Source organism: Zootoca vivipara, chromosome 11 (genome assembly GCF_965207765.1).
Source record: "Zootoca vivipara chromosome 11, rZooViv2.hap1.1, whole genome shotgun sequence".
In the NCBI taxonomy this organism is placed as follows: domain Eukaryota; kingdom Metazoa; phylum Chordata; class Lepidosauria; order Squamata; family Lacertidae; genus Zootoca; species Zootoca vivipara.
This window is the reverse complement of record NC_142594.1, coordinates 45255463-45270689: the sequence shown is the minus strand read 5'-3', so window position 1 is coordinate 45270689 and position 15227 is coordinate 45255463. Positions and strand designations below refer to the sequence as shown.

At 41.7% G+C, this 15227-nt stretch overlaps 1 protein-coding gene across 5 annotated transcripts in view; it reads right to left on the bottom strand.

Moving 5' to 3' along the window:
* Nucleotides 1-15227, bottom strand: part of DIP2C (DIP2 acetate--CoA ligase C (putative)) — a 306453-nt gene that overhangs the window by 49253 nt on the left and 241973 nt on the right. For all 5 annotated transcript variants that reach the window (XM_035128997.3, XM_035129000.3, XM_035129001.3 and 2 more), the window contains 9 exons: nucleotides 14857-14950; nucleotides 13976-14095; nucleotides 12201-12315; nucleotides 8925-9064; nucleotides 6541-6677; nucleotides 5501-5709; nucleotides 4501-4615; nucleotides 1379-1580; nucleotides 319-428 (listed from right to left, as the gene is read on the bottom strand). In XM_035128997.3, the coding sequence (XP_034984888.1) occupies nucleotides 319-428; nucleotides 1379-1580; nucleotides 4501-4615; nucleotides 5501-5709; nucleotides 6541-6677; nucleotides 8925-9064; nucleotides 12201-12315; nucleotides 13976-14095; nucleotides 14857-14950 (1242 nt within the window). The remainder of the gene's footprint in view (nucleotides 1-318; nucleotides 429-1378; nucleotides 1581-4500; nucleotides 4616-5500; nucleotides 5710-6540; nucleotides 6678-8924; nucleotides 9065-12200; nucleotides 12316-13975; nucleotides 14096-14856; nucleotides 14951-15227) is intronic.

Genomic DNA, 15227 nt, shown 5'->3' with positions numbered 1-15227 from the left:
TCCGGAACCAATTGTGTTCATAAACCGAGGTACCACTGTACTGGCAATGAAATATAGGCCTGTTCACACAACCATCAGTCCAATGAAACCTGGATTTTAGAATTTATTCATTTATTTGAAGTATTTATATCCTGCTTTTCCAGCATGTGCTCAAAGCAAATTGCAACCTTACTACAAGATCTGGAAATGACAAGAAAGAAACCTCTATTCCAGTTTTGAGTTTGCCGGCATGTGTCCAATAAGCACTGCACGTTATCGTACAACAACAATGCCATTCTGTGAAGCCCCACAACCTACAAAGAAGGTTATCTGCTTTACCTTTCGGGCTTGATCGTTATCTTCTATTTGACCCAAATCTCTGCCGCTTGCCTGAGCAATTCTTTTTCCAGAGACGAGATTCCCCACCATCACAGAGGCAGGGCCAATTTCTATAGAAAGATTTTTACAGTACAATAAAAACAACAACAGCAGCATGCAAGTACTACAATGCAAAATTCAAACTGCTATATGCTGCAACACAGTACGTGCTAAATGTGCTATGTACTGTATCTCCTACTTTAGATGCAAATGTTCAGCACACAACAGAATAGGTTCCCTTTGTGGGCTGGTTTCCCCTTGATATTACTATACAACCATAATTAACAAGAATGACTGACAAGCATTTTCAAGAAGTGACACACATATACCCAGATGACAACAGAACAAGAACATAAAAACATTTCCACCGCTGAAGAAGAGGTCAACCAATATGGCTAAGGTGAGGCCAGAACCTTCACTCTTCTAACCTGGAAATGTTAATAAGAAAATATATCTTCCCGTCTACAGAATTTTGATGACTCGCAGAGGTGGAGGAAAGTTAGAGAAGCTTTACAAAAAGAAGAACTCATGACAGGCAAGAAGACATCATTGACCAGCGAGTTTTTACCTCTAGTTATCATTCTCAGTTAATCTCCCTAGAGGTGGAGGAGCAGGGGAGATTAGATGAACCAAGATAACAGACAATAAAAAGCCTACCGGCCAGCAGCATCTCCTTCCTTCTCATCAAGACGAGCCTTTCCAGATTTCCACTACTGCTTAGAGGCTCAACAAACACCACAGCCCGACTACTTTTTTGAGTAGCAAGGGAAACATGCAGAAAGTTCACAGAGTTTGTATCTTCAATTGGATCATAATAATTTTCTGCAATACCTATGTACTAAAGTCGGCATCTCTGCAATACCTATGTACTAAAGTCGGCATCTCAACGATTAATGGACATATCATGGTAGACAATATTGAGCTAGATGGAGCACTGATCTGTCCCAGTAGAAAGCCCGCTTCCTATGTTTCTAAAGTATCGAGTAAGCCTATTATATATATATGGAGCCATTGAGCTTACCTGGCTGTTTTTGTCTTGGTTTAGGCAGGTTTGTTACACAGGTGTGTGGACACATCAACACATTACAGGGATGCAGTGCTCCTTCGAGGAAAAGCTGCTTAGTTTCAGATAAGTGGATTCCACCTAGAGGAGTCTTTGGGAGTGTGTTTGCTGGTACCAGGGCTAGGCAGTAAACTCCCACTTGATGAATACTGTCTATAGCCTAGAAACATTAAAAAGGGGGATTTAATGCAAGGTCAGACATGCAGGGAGGAGCTGTAAAAAGGTAGTTGGAAATTCTCTACCCTCTAAAACAGGCATGTCCAACTCCCAAGTGACTGCGATCTACTCCCAGTATAAAAATACTGGCTGTGATCTACCCATTGTCTTTCCCAGGAGTTGTTGAGCTTTTGGGGGGGGGGAGAATCACTTTCCTTCAGCCCACGATCGACCTGAGACACCCACGCAATCAACCAGTAGATCGTGATTGACCTGTTGGACATGCCTGCTCTAAAACAATAATGTCATGTGAATCCAATAATGTACTGTGAATTCAAGATAGAAGTATAAAAAATCTGAGACTGTTAAGATTACTTAGTTGGTGATCTCAAATAAGCAAACTCAGAGACACAAAACATGTCAAAACCAAATGGTCCATGGCTCCTTAGTCACTGCGCACATCGGCTGTGCACTACAAGCCAGGACTAATTATACCTATGAAAAAAATAAATTCGATTTTAATTCAGTCTTGTACACTGAAGCAGAAATAGCCTGTTTCGATGATTTTTTCACCACATCTCTCTCTCTCTCTCTCTCTCTCTCTCTCTCTCTCTCTCTCTCTCTCTCTCTCTCTCCCTCCCCTCCTACAACCATGGATTTCAAATAGCTACAGAGGCAAGAGAAAGGGAAGAACACACTCCTGTCTAACTCTTACTAACTCGCTGTTTGTGTATGAAAACTGTAGAAGAAGATTCTGGATGAACTGTCCACTCTCCGTCATGAACTTCCAGGTCAAAAGTATGCCAATTATGGAATACAATGAGCTTCTTCAAAACTGCCCAGAATCTCAAAACATACTGGTTATCCTCACATTAACAAATGAGACCTTGCTCTTACTAGCACACATATTCAAAATATTATAGCTTTAGACAACCCAAAGGAGCACAATATGGTCTATACTACAAAGCAAGGGAGCCTGTGTGTCCCAAAACTGACAAATATGCAATAAACTCATGGATTCCACCAAAGTGACATTGTAATGACCCCAAAGTCTAGCAGGGATCTAGGTTCAAAGTCTGAGGTTGCAGGTGCCTCCAGCTAGGGAATCAAACCAGGTCCAGAGCTTCAAGCCTGCTCCTGGAGATTGGAAGACCACTGAGTCTGGGGCTGATAGACAAGAGTCTAGCCCACAAGAGTAAACTTCCATGCCATTAGGGTCTGTAACCTTCTCCTGAGCAATCTGATCTGGTCCTGCTTTGCAAGGAGTGCACCAGAAGGGAGGATACAGAACTGAGGAGGATGCTTAAAAGGCTCGGACTGCTCTTAACCTTATCAGAGCAAGTTGCTCACATGGAGCTATCCGTGGTCCTGCAACGTCTGGCCTGTCTCGCTGCTTTCTCTGTGGGATCCAGCATAAGACCGAAACATGACAGGGGACAGTGATATCCAACTCCTGCCACACCCACCGATCCAACCTTAGCTCCAACCATTGATTTAGCAAGGAAGCATTTCTGATGAGGTCTCATCTTCCTATCAATGTTTCTTGAAGCATGAGTAAAGAAACTTACTTCACCTGCATAATTCCTCTACTTAAAAGGGACCCCTACCTAAAGTGATTACAAAGGCAATCCATGTAACACAAAAAAGGCTGAGAGACCACCACCCAGGTAAACAGAATTAATTCTGACTTGCTTTATTCTGCTCAGTGTTGTTACTATAGGGCACACTACTAAATACAATACACTACTAAATACAAGTCAAATGCACAAGGCAATTAACCCCCCCCAAAAAAAACTGAGTACTGTACCATGCTACCTATGAGCTATGACTTTCATTACCCCACATGGTTCATTACACTTGAAACAAAACCACTTTGAAGGGTTTTCTTTTTTTCAATCAAGTATGCAACGGAACCTGGAATGCTATGCTCTCTCTGAGTGCACTTCCCATGCTCTCTCTGAGTGCACAGGGCCTCAAAGAAGAAACATGTGTCAAGGGACCTTATATGCAACCACCAATATCTGGCACCTTCTGTGCAAACAGGCAGTGGGAAGGTTGTGGTTAAGCAGCCTGTGGGTTGCAGGGAACCCAAGACCTGAAGGGAGTTCTCGACATCAAAGTGGAAAAATGAAGAGCCACTAAGCAAGGCTGGTATCACTTTTGTGCTAAGTAAAAAGGTAAAAGTATCCCTGACCATTAGGTCCAGTCGCAGACGACTCTGGGGTTGCGGCAGCGCTCATCTCTCTCTATAGGCTGAGGGAGCCGGCATTTGTCCGCAGACAGGTCATGTGGCCAGCATGACAAAGCCGCTTCTGGCGAACCAGAGCAGCACACGGAAACGCCATTTACCTTCCTGCCGGAGCGTTACCTATTTATCTACATGCGCTTGACGTGCTTTTGAACTGCTAGGTGGGCAGGAGCTGGGACCAAACAACGGGAGCTCACCCCGTCGTGGGGATTCGAACTGCCAACCTTCCAACCAACAATCGGCCACCCCTAGGCTCTGTGGTTTAGTATCCTGCTAAGTATCCTGCTGTTTATTCTCCACCGGCATGAAAAACTGCCTTTCACACGCCATTCCTTGATTTTTCTTAAAGTTCATGCAAGTCCATAGCATGGTTACTGCTCCTCTAATCAAAAGACAGGGGAGAAGCAGCTGCTTGTTCCAAGAGGTGGTGGTGGTGGGGGTTAAAATTAACTCTTAAAGCCTGTCCAAACAAAGAATATGACTCTTTGTGCAGTGGAAGATTCCAGGGAGGATACAGAAGGATTAATTGGGTGGCAGTGAGAGTGGCTTTTGTTTTGTATATTGATGTCTCACCTTTGAGTGGCAGTAGATGGAGAAATTTAGGCTCATGCTTCCAGGGAAGGCGAGGCACATCTGGCCACCCCAACCCTGCGGATTACAGCTTAAGCAACTGTACCTGTAGCACTCTGCTCATCCACTGAAAGCTGTCTTCCTCTGTAGAGTCCGGCCTTTGCTCAGCAACGATAACTATCCTCTCGTCGTGAAGAACGCTCACTGAAAACACTGCTATTCTGTGGGGTGTGCAAACCAGGACAGATAACTGTGTAAGAATAGCAAGTGCAGAGAAAACTGTATTTCATTATCCTCTGTGACTCATTACTCATTAGTTATGCAATTGAGAAGATTGGGGCTCCAGTTCTTATTTATTCTAGAAAAAGCCAGCTGCACACAACACCTACATGATTTTAAAATAGAGCACTGCTGAAGAACAGCTTTTATAAAAGAAGAGCTTGATTCAGATTTCCAAAGCTTAACACAGAGTCGTTGCAGAAGATGTCATTGCTCTATATATGATCAAGCCCATCAATGCGGCAGAAAAACAAGGCTTAAAGCGACACAACAGCAAAAAGCCACCACTGTCCACATTTTTATTTAGATGCATTTGGCTCCATTTGTGACACACTGTCAATGGAATGCCCTTTCCCTGAGAAGCTCGCCTACTCTGAGGTCATTTCAGTACCAGGAAAAGCCCTTTCTAATTTCCTTGGGCCTTTTAATTTGCTCCTGCTCTAAATTTGCTTTAGCTTTGCCACTATTTTCATGGTGCTTTTAATGTTTTCTTACTGATCTGCTATTCTGTATAAATATTTACCTGTTTTTGGTCTCATAGCAAAGCTGTCTTGCGAACCTGGTTATACAGTGGCATATAAATGCATAAAATAAACAGTATATTTTTTTAAATAAAAATGTTTTTGCTATGGCTTTTTCTGATATGAAAAGAGCATCTGCTCTAAGCATAGCTGCCAAGTTATCCCTTTTTTACAGGGATTTTCCCTTATGCTGAATAGGCTTCCTCGCGAGAAAAGGGAAAACTTGGCAGCTATGGCTCTAAGCAATGCAAATGCCTTTCCCACAATCCAATATTTATTTATTTCTGGTGGAGAAATGATGCAAACCTTCCCCTGTAGACAAACTTCATTGGTTCCACCGCGAGCGCCGTGGCTACAATGTCGTCTGCATTGTGCCTCCGTCCGCTGACGACCATCAGCCCATCCATTTTGCCAACAACGAAGACAAGCCCACCTGGGCCAATAAATCCCAGCAGCCCAGTTCTTATGAAAGGGTATTCGCTGATTGGGGCACCTGAACTGGTCATAGGGAACACCTGCAGGACACACACACGCAGAGAGAGACACGCATTATTTTGTTACTGAGTCGGCTCTAGAGCAAGTGTTCAGAAAATAGGTCAGGGTCCACTGATGGATCTCTGGGTGATTCTGTAGTACACTGACAAGGGCTCCTGACTTCCAGCTGTTTAACAAGAGTAACAACTGAAATGCTTTCCCTTCCTTTCTGCCCTAAATTTGGCTGCAGAAATGAAGGAAGCTTAGGGGAAGCCAGGAGTGGGCTTCTGCAGGGAAGAATTACGAGCTCAGTTCTGATCTATTTGCACCCCATTTCCCAAGATGCACAGAGTCAGGTACATTCATCCTTGTATCATAAAACTGTGCATAAAAACACACACATTAAAGTGTACATCCATGTTACAGTCAATCCTTCCCTTCCTATTAAATGGTTTCCAGTATAAAATATTCCACATTTCGAAAGGGATAGCGTCTTCCTCTTTAAAAATGTTCTCCATAAATTCTTGTTCCAACTGAGTGAGATGCGGGGCTCAGTGGCATAGCATATGAGTTGCATGCAGAAGACCTTAAGCTCAATCCCTGACATCTCCATTTAAATTATCAGGTAGGATATAATAGGAACCACCTCTACTGGAAACCCAAGGAAAGCTATTGTCTGTGACTGCAGGCTATAGTGGGATAGATGAAACCCCTTGTCTAACAAAACCACCGGGAAAGTTTGTCGGCAGTTTTGCATGTCCACCCAAAAAATAAACAAACCCTGAATCATTAGCAGTGGTACTAATCCAAAAGCATTATTCAAACTTGAAGGGCTAAGCAGGGAACAGACTTGTAGAGTAACTCAAACTCACCTCAAATGTGTTTTTGGTCATTCCAGAGAGTCCATAATAAGATGTACCTGTTGCAATAGCACATACGCAGAGTTCCCCTACTTCATCTGTCCGACAGAGTTGAGGAACTCCATCAGGCTTCACGGCACACATTATGGCTATTAAGAGAAGGCAAAGAAGTTTAGAAAAAGAAAAAGAAATACGGTTTGCAAGTCTTGCAAAAAAAAAAATGCATGTAGATAATAGAACCAAACTGTCAAGTTGATTTCATAGTTTTATCGCACAGTATTCATACAAACATTAGAGATTTTAAAACCTAGTTTTGCACCCTGCATGGGGTGTTAGATGTGGCTTTAATTGCTTGCGCTGTCTTTCAAGCTCTGAAACAGCTAATACGAAAGATATCTTGAGTTAGCTTCCTACCAAATGCCAAACTTCTACTCAGCGCTGGGAAGGGTTGTCATGCTAACTACTGTTGCCAGCACACACACACACCTTTTCTCAAAGAAGAAAGTTTTTGAGTGGTGTAGTGAGAAGAGAAAGCTACAGAAGCAATTCTCCAAACAAAATCACATTAAATGTTGGATTGAGGTTACACACTAGGCATTCTGGTCCAGAAAGCGGAGGGGACATGGGTGTAGGTAGCTTTGGGACTTCTTCCAGAGCAGGAAAATGAATGGGGTGACAGCGAAGTATTCGGGTGTTAGAGAAAGTGAGAGAATGAAGAAAACCATCAAGCAGAGACTGCGGGACTTATTTCATTTTTTTTGGTAGGGTCTCTATCTCACCCTAACAGTTTAAATGGAAACACCTGCCAGCAAGACTGTTTGCACTTCTAATTAAAACCTAAAGGTTGCATTTCAGCTGGCAGAAGACCTTTGTTAAAACTCAGCGCGTTTTACAAGCAGCCACAAAAAAACCACAAAAAACCCCACAAGATGCAACTGTTAAGGAGGATGCATGCAGAAGGATAAGAACAGCCCCAATACTTATTATTAGGGTAAAAGGTAAAGGGGCCCCTGACCATCAGGTCCAGTCGCGTCTGACTCTGGGGTTGCGGCGCTCATCTCGTTCTATAGGCCAAGGGAGTCAGCGTTTGTCCGCAGACAGCTTCCGGGTCATGTGGCCAGCATGACAAAGCTGCTTCTGGCGAACCAGAGCAGTGCACGGAAACGCCGTTTACCTTCCCGCTGGAGCGGTCCCTATTTATCTACTTGCACTTTGATGTGCTTTCGAACTGCTAGGTGGGCAGGAGCTGGGACCGAGCAACGGGAGCTCACCCTGTTGCAGGGATTCGAACCGCTGACGTTCTGATCAGCAAGCCCTAGATTCTGTGGTTTAACCCACAGCGCCACCTGCGTCCCTTTATTAGGGTATTCTTATATAAAAAAAGTTTTTTTAAGGCTGGGGAGACATGACACTGTCAAGAAAAGAAGTCTTCAGGAATCAGCCTGCACTACAACTTCATAGGAGAGTTTCTAAAAGTTTCTCCGCCTCTTAAGACTTCTGCTGTTTCCAATCTTGGTCATAAAAGGGGAATGCCATAGAGGACTCCTGATTGATTGTTTCTGCAGTAAATCCCGAAACAAGCATATGTTTAGAAATGGGAAAGGAGCCAATGTGGCAGGGGAAAGGAGGTTAAGCAAGAGCTAGAATGCCTTTATAAGTGCAAGGAGTCCTGGCTTTACAACCCATTTCCATCCGCTGCGAAAAGGTACAGTGAAAAGGTACAGCTCCACATTAGCTGTGGCTGTAGAGTCAGATAAAGACACACACATTTGGGGTGTGGAGGGAGAATAAGAGTTCTGAACATAAAAGAAGAAGAAAGAAGCCATTACCTTGTCGCAGTTTTAAAACAAAGAAGACAAAAAGGGGTGTGCTTTCACATATGATTCATTAGAGGCTCTTTCATGGAAAAACCTGGCCTTACATAAAAGGAATTAAAGCTTCATGCCACTTTTGGAAGTTCAGACCCAGGGTATCAATCTAAAAGTTATCAGAACCTGAATTTTTTAAAAAAATATATAATAATAATTGTATACACATGTTCCATGGAGGAATAAGAGGGCAGTGAGAGGGGAAGAAAATATAAAAAAGAAGTTTCTGAAAAACTGACTAATGGAGTTGGCACTATTTGGAAAATGGTGTGTCTATGAATCATGAATATGGTCTATGGTTTTTGTTAAATTTGGTTTGAGTTTTTTTGGCATGCCCACAGTTCACATCCTCTTCATATATATAATTGCAGAAATTCCCGAGTAGGAAGATTACAACATTTAGTTTAAAGCTATTTATCTATTCTGTTGAAATCTGGCATGTCTTTGAATAACACAGTTTTTGTGTTGTTGTTTTTAAAGCAGATTTCCTATTTTCTGGCAAAAGCGGGGGGGGGGGGGGAGCCTTACCTCCTGGCATCACCAAGCCAACATCTTGCACTGTTAAAACAGAAAGCTTTTCTTCAGAATCCACTCTGATGACTCCATAGGTAAGACCGTGCATGGACAGGACCCCTCTGCCTGGTGGCTGATTGCTATCATCTGTTGGCCTGGAAATATGCAGAAAATGTCAAACAGACAGCAACTCTCAATCTGCAATGTTTTATATACAGTGGTACCTCGGTTTAAGTACACAATTGGTTCCGGAAGTCTGTATTTAACCTGAAGCGTACTTAACCAGAAGTGAACATTCCCATTGAAAGTAATGGAAAGTGGATTAATCCGTTCCAGGCGGTCCACGGAGTACTTAAACTGAAGCAAACTTAATCTGAAGTGAACTTTCCCATTGAAAGTAATGGAAAGTGGATTAATCCAGCGTTTCTCAACCGCTGTTCCGCGGCACACTAGTGTGCCGCGAGACGCTGGGTGGTGTGCCGCGACGTGCGGCGACGAGAAGGGCAATTTGCATTGTCACGTGCCTGGCGGCCGCCAATAAACAACGCTAACCCGCCGGAAAGGAAGCCGGCCGGGTCACGACGCGGGGTGAGCGCAGCTCTCAACAGCCACCACCACGGGAGGGTGGTTTTAGACAAACTTAAAGAAGCTGGCTGGATGAGCTCAACCTGAAACTTGCTGAGCAAAGGATTGTGCTGGCAGAGAAATCAGCGGCTTGTGAAGCCTTATTACAGGAGATTGCAACCAACACAGCAATTGGCAAGTGTTTCTTACAGTCATAATTATATAGTCAATAAAGGGCGGCACGGAGTTAATTTTTTTAACTTTTTTAATGGTGGTGTGCCTCGTGATTGTTTTCATGGAACAAGTGTGCCTTGGCCCAAAAAAGGTTGAGAAACACTGGATTAATCTGTTCCAGACGGGTCCACAGAGTACTCAACCTGAAGTGTACTTAACCCGAAGTATGAGTGTAGTTGGTTCTGGAAGTCCGTACTTAACCAGAAGCGAACTTTCCCACTGAAAGTAATGGAAAGTGGATTAATCCGTTCCAGACGGGTCCGCGGAGTACTTAAACTGAAAGTACTCAGACCGAAGCGTACTTAAACTGAGGTATGACTGTATCTCGATACACAGAGGCCACGATATTTTAAAAAAAAGCTATTTTAACTGTTCCATTTCTGATCTTTTTGCCTCGACACACAAAACCAGCCAAGCCTAGCCTATTTTATGTCAACACAAACATACATCTTTCATGGGACTTTTGAAGGTGAGAAAGTGCAAAAGAGGAAATGCGTCAAGGTGTTTGTTTTAGTGACACAGCTCTTTCAAAGCGATGCCATTTTTAGTTATGGCAGATGTTTGCACATAGTGCAGGCAGATCCCAAGACATATTCCAGATCGAGCCGTGAGTGTGCCTCTCTGCCTTTTGCAATCCGTACCCAGAAACTGCTGCCTGCGGGGCTTATCTTTAATTACTATGGCGTTCCCTGCAATGCATGAAATACTAGATGGGTATTAGCTAACCATGTTCATTAAGGAAAGATGGCTGGTGCCATAAATTTAAATTAAAAGATGCTAAAGGGCTTTTCCCTTCCTCCCAACATGATACCAGCAAAAAAAGGATTGAGCACTCCAGTTATGGGAGGGTTTTAATGTGCATTAAGGCATAACAAACGAGAGGCTGGTAAACGGGCAGCAGTGATTAATGTCATTTCCATCATTTAGAAGGAAGGCTCAACCACACTATTGATCAACATTATCTCCGAGCCTGTACCCTTTTGCAACCATCATGCTGAACATAATACCACCTTGTGTATATTTTTAAGGTGAGCTTTGTCCTATCATCGCTCAACACTGATACAAACAAGCTGTACAAGTACCACAAAAAGAAAATAAACTTTATTAGACAGAGTAAGCTTAGACCCCCAATACTCATCTTGCACATAGGTTTATGATTTTCACTGATTTCCATTGCATTTAAGTGTGCATAATGCATGGTTTGTGGAAGCAACTCAAAACATTTCAAATGGATGAGCAGAGAGCATTATTGCTGCGTTTTCAAACTCTTGGTGCTAACATGCAAAGTCTTTAAAGTCCAGAGATGTTAGGCATGCATCATGAATAGGGCTTCAAGTTTTTTGTTGTAGGGTTAAAAATGCTTTAACTATTTTTAGGTTGCAGCCCATGTTTCTAAAGATACACGCACAATTTTTGCCCTGCCTAAAAATATTCAGTTGTCAAATAAGAAGAATCAAAACAACATGTTCTGCATGCTACCCGTCATCTGGTAGCCTGACAATGATTTCAAATCATTGCTGGTTTGTTGCTGAAGAATTCGTCATGGCACAAATGCCACGTGTCAGAACCAGGCAAAGCCTGTCACCACATTGGTAGTTTGCTCTCTGACTGTGGGACCTTCTCTTTTTGTCAATTTTATGCTGGCATTTGTACTGTGAGATTGGCTAAGCCAAAAGATGGTGCCCTGCCCAAGCTTATCAAGCAAGTGGGGAATCTGAACCTGGGTCTACCTGGTCCAACAGTACAGCCGCTACACCAGATCTATAAGCTACTTGTTTGCCAACAACACTATGTGCCTCCTCAGGTAAATAAATAGCTTTCATGTATGTTTTGTGGGTGAAACCATGGGCATCAGAATACAAAAACCTTATTGAAACTCTATAAAGCTGGCCCTGTTTAGGGAGGCTTTTAATGTTTGACAGACTATTGTATTTTAATGTTTTGTATTTTGTATTTTAATATTTTGTTGGAAGCCGCCCAGAGTGGCTGGGGAAACCCAGCCAGATGGGCGGAGTATAAATAATAAATTATTACTAGATTATTATTATGAATAAGAAGATGATCCTGAAAAGTTTCAGATGCCAGAGATCATTCAAAAAGCTATCAAAAGAAACCAAGCATTTTAGAGCAATAGTCTTGTATGTAGTTCATTTTTTTAGAGTTGAGAAAATTAACTTCTGAAAAAAAGGAAACAAATTAGAATACAAAAAAGGTTAATATAGCGGTCTTAAGTATATGTCTTGTATCCTGTAATACTTTAATGAGAAACACTTAAACAAGGTATCAGAACCTTTTAAATTTATACACTGATTAATTAAAAAGAAAAAAGAAAATAACATTAGTAACAACAAAGAGTGACTTAGAGTTTCTGATCCAAAGAGTTCCTAGAGGTCCAGTGCCTGATATTTTCTATTTATTCAATTCTGGGGCAGCTGTATGCATGTAGCTATGTTGCCTTCAGGATCACCCATTTTAAATTTAAATATACAGTACCTTCTAATAGCCACTGTGAGAGCCTCTGGCGAACTAGCACAAGGGCAAATGACTTCTTGTCTGAGGCCTTTGCTTTGGAAGACATTAAGAAATGCATCACAAGAGGAAATAGACCCTGGAGTAAAAAGAAAATCTGACATCAATATAGGGTCTTTATGCAATAAGCAGGACAAAAATAGAGCAATTCTGAACAGAAAGTGGCAAAAGAATCTAACTGATTCACTCCAAAGAGAAATAAATTTGCTACCAGCCTAGTTACAAATTTCAAGACATATGAGGTGAGATCTATGGAACTACAAAACTAGTTTAATGAGCCCAGGAAGGCTTCTAACGGAACAATCCACATCATGCAATCTGCTTTTGAAACCAAGGGCTTTCCAAAAGCAGTCGGTACAGGGTTTTGCTCTTCAAAGGGAAAAGGGGACTTAAGAATTCCTCTGGGCATGTCCTGTACAGAGCTAAAACAGCTCTTACTATTTTATTACACCTTATTTAAAACAAAAAACAAAAACTCCCACAGCAAGTTATAAGACGTTGGCATCTTAAAAAGAGATCATTCTTCTTCATGTATGGTTTCCGCAGAGAAACTGTCCCCAACCGCTTTATATGGCTTAATCTCACTTTTATTTTTCATACTTTGGTATGCACATAAAAGTACAAAATACATGCATGGTGTTTCCAAGTTCCAATTAAAGGTGCTAGTTTTTTTTTTTACTTGTATAAATCTAGACAGGTTGAGGGTCTGGATAAATCAAAGATGACCATCTCCCATATGGATCTGTCTATCCAATCAAGTTATCTATGGAGACTCCTCTGTTGGAGGTGTAGAGAGTGGCAACACCTAACAAGGCCTTCTCAGTGGTGGCACTGAGGCTGTGGAACTTGCTTCCTCAAGAGGCTCACCCTAATCCTTATTTATTAGTTTTTAGATACTGTGTGCAAATAGCTTTATTTCCAAGGATATCAGGGATTTAATGACTTTGTGTTTAATTGTAGGTGTTGGCTCTTAGTGATTTCTTTTTGGTATTATTTATGTTCTACTTGTAGACCTGTTTGGGCAAGTATAGAATAAAAACAACCATAATAACTAAAATACAATTAGGTAGACGGAAGTTAAGAGCAGAAAGAGGAATTGGCTACTACTGATAGCACATAGCACACCCTTAATACTTGATAATAATAAAAAATCTATTTATTTTGTACTTTGATATGTGTGGTGCCCAAGTATGAACATAAAAGAATTTCCCCTAAGTTTTAAATGTTTTGTGGAGAAACCTTCTGCTCTTTTGTACTGCTTAAGGATAAATTTGATTCAGCCTTTACATAACAAGTTGTCATGTCACTTATAATTGGATTTGCTTCTATGGAATATCAGGTTTGCTCCAGGATTTGCTAAAGAAAAGAACCCAAAACACACAAACGTCTCACACACACAATCCAAAATGAATTAGCTTCTGAAAAAGCTTTGGAAAAAACCCTCAAAATGTTCATTAATTTTTTTTTTTTTTTGCTATTCATGACAGAAGGAATTATTATTATTACACAAGTAGCAAATATCTTAGGAAGCCACCCACCAGTCACAGTCAGTGGCTTGTATCACTGAAGCTGTCAGAGAACGCCCAGTCATAAACCCTTAACATTTATATTTATTTCTTATTTTTATGCTGCTCATGCAGGCAAAAGAAAACATAGGATGCATAAAAACAATACAAAAGAACATTTTTTTAAAAAAAGGAAGGGGAAAAAATTGCTTTTGTTCCACAGCCATCACTTACATGGATTGGCGCCATCAGCAACTATTAGCATACGGAGGGAGGAGAGGTTGATATCTCGTTGATCTCTATGCGCTACTAATGCCCAGTGCATATCCCTGGATTTCACACAGGCAACTTTCGCTGAGGACCAGGATAGGAGGAGGAGAAATCGAGAGGAAAAAAGATATCTATCACATATACCAGGGATTGGAAACTTCTGAGATCTCAGTTTGGACTTTGTATTTTATGGCCTTTCAGACAAGCCACAAAGCAATTGTTACAGCACAGAAAGGTTGCCTATCTAGGCTTCACCTGTTACAGAAGTGGCTTTAAAAAGCAGGTGGAATCCTGAAAGACAAAGGCTTGGCAAATTTCACCGACTAGCAAACAGGAAAACCTAATACAACTGTAGCAGTATAGACTAGGGAGGACCCTGTCTAAGTAGAGCCCTCTGGCAAAGCCATCAGAAATGCAACAACAGAGAATATCAATCCAAGCTTCTACCAAAATGAACACTACTGAACAATTGGCTGCTTGTCTTTTTAATACACAAGCTGAAATAAACTCCAATGGCTTTCCAGATGCGTCAAGAGGTGTGTGTCCCAAATGACCCTTGCTATTGCACCTACTCACCGATTTAAAGCTATAGAAACAAATTAATTTACAGGTGCAATTGAATTCCAACATCACCACCATTACATTTTAGACTAGGGTTGGGGAAACTGTAGCTCTGCCAATACATCAGCCCTAGTCAGCATAGCCAAGGGTCAGAGATGATGGCAAGGGTCACAGATACTCTGTCCACATTTTACAACTTTATATGCTGCTTAACTTCCATCCTCTCAAAGCACCTGTGGGTTTGTGTGTGAATGAATGTGCATGCACAGGTACGCAGCCCTTACCTTTGTACTGGCAGACCTTCTGTATCCACGAAAGTGGGTTCACTTTCATTAAGGAATAGGGGATGCTTATAACATGCATCATGTTCATAACACTCTGAAATTAAGTGAAGGGAACACAGGTTTCAGCAGTAATGAAACAAACCACAACTCTTCGTTAAAACAAATCCCAACTCTGTTGTAAGTGCTACATGTTTTTTGTTACCTATCAAAAAGGGTTTAAGACTAGGGACTCAGCTAGATTGGTAAAGAAAACGAGCTATATATGCATTGTATGTGCAATATAACACTGTGACACCAGATGGCGCTGTGGAGTCCCATTTTTCCCTACTGGATTTCCCTGTGTGCATTTACAACATGTTTAACTGAATTTG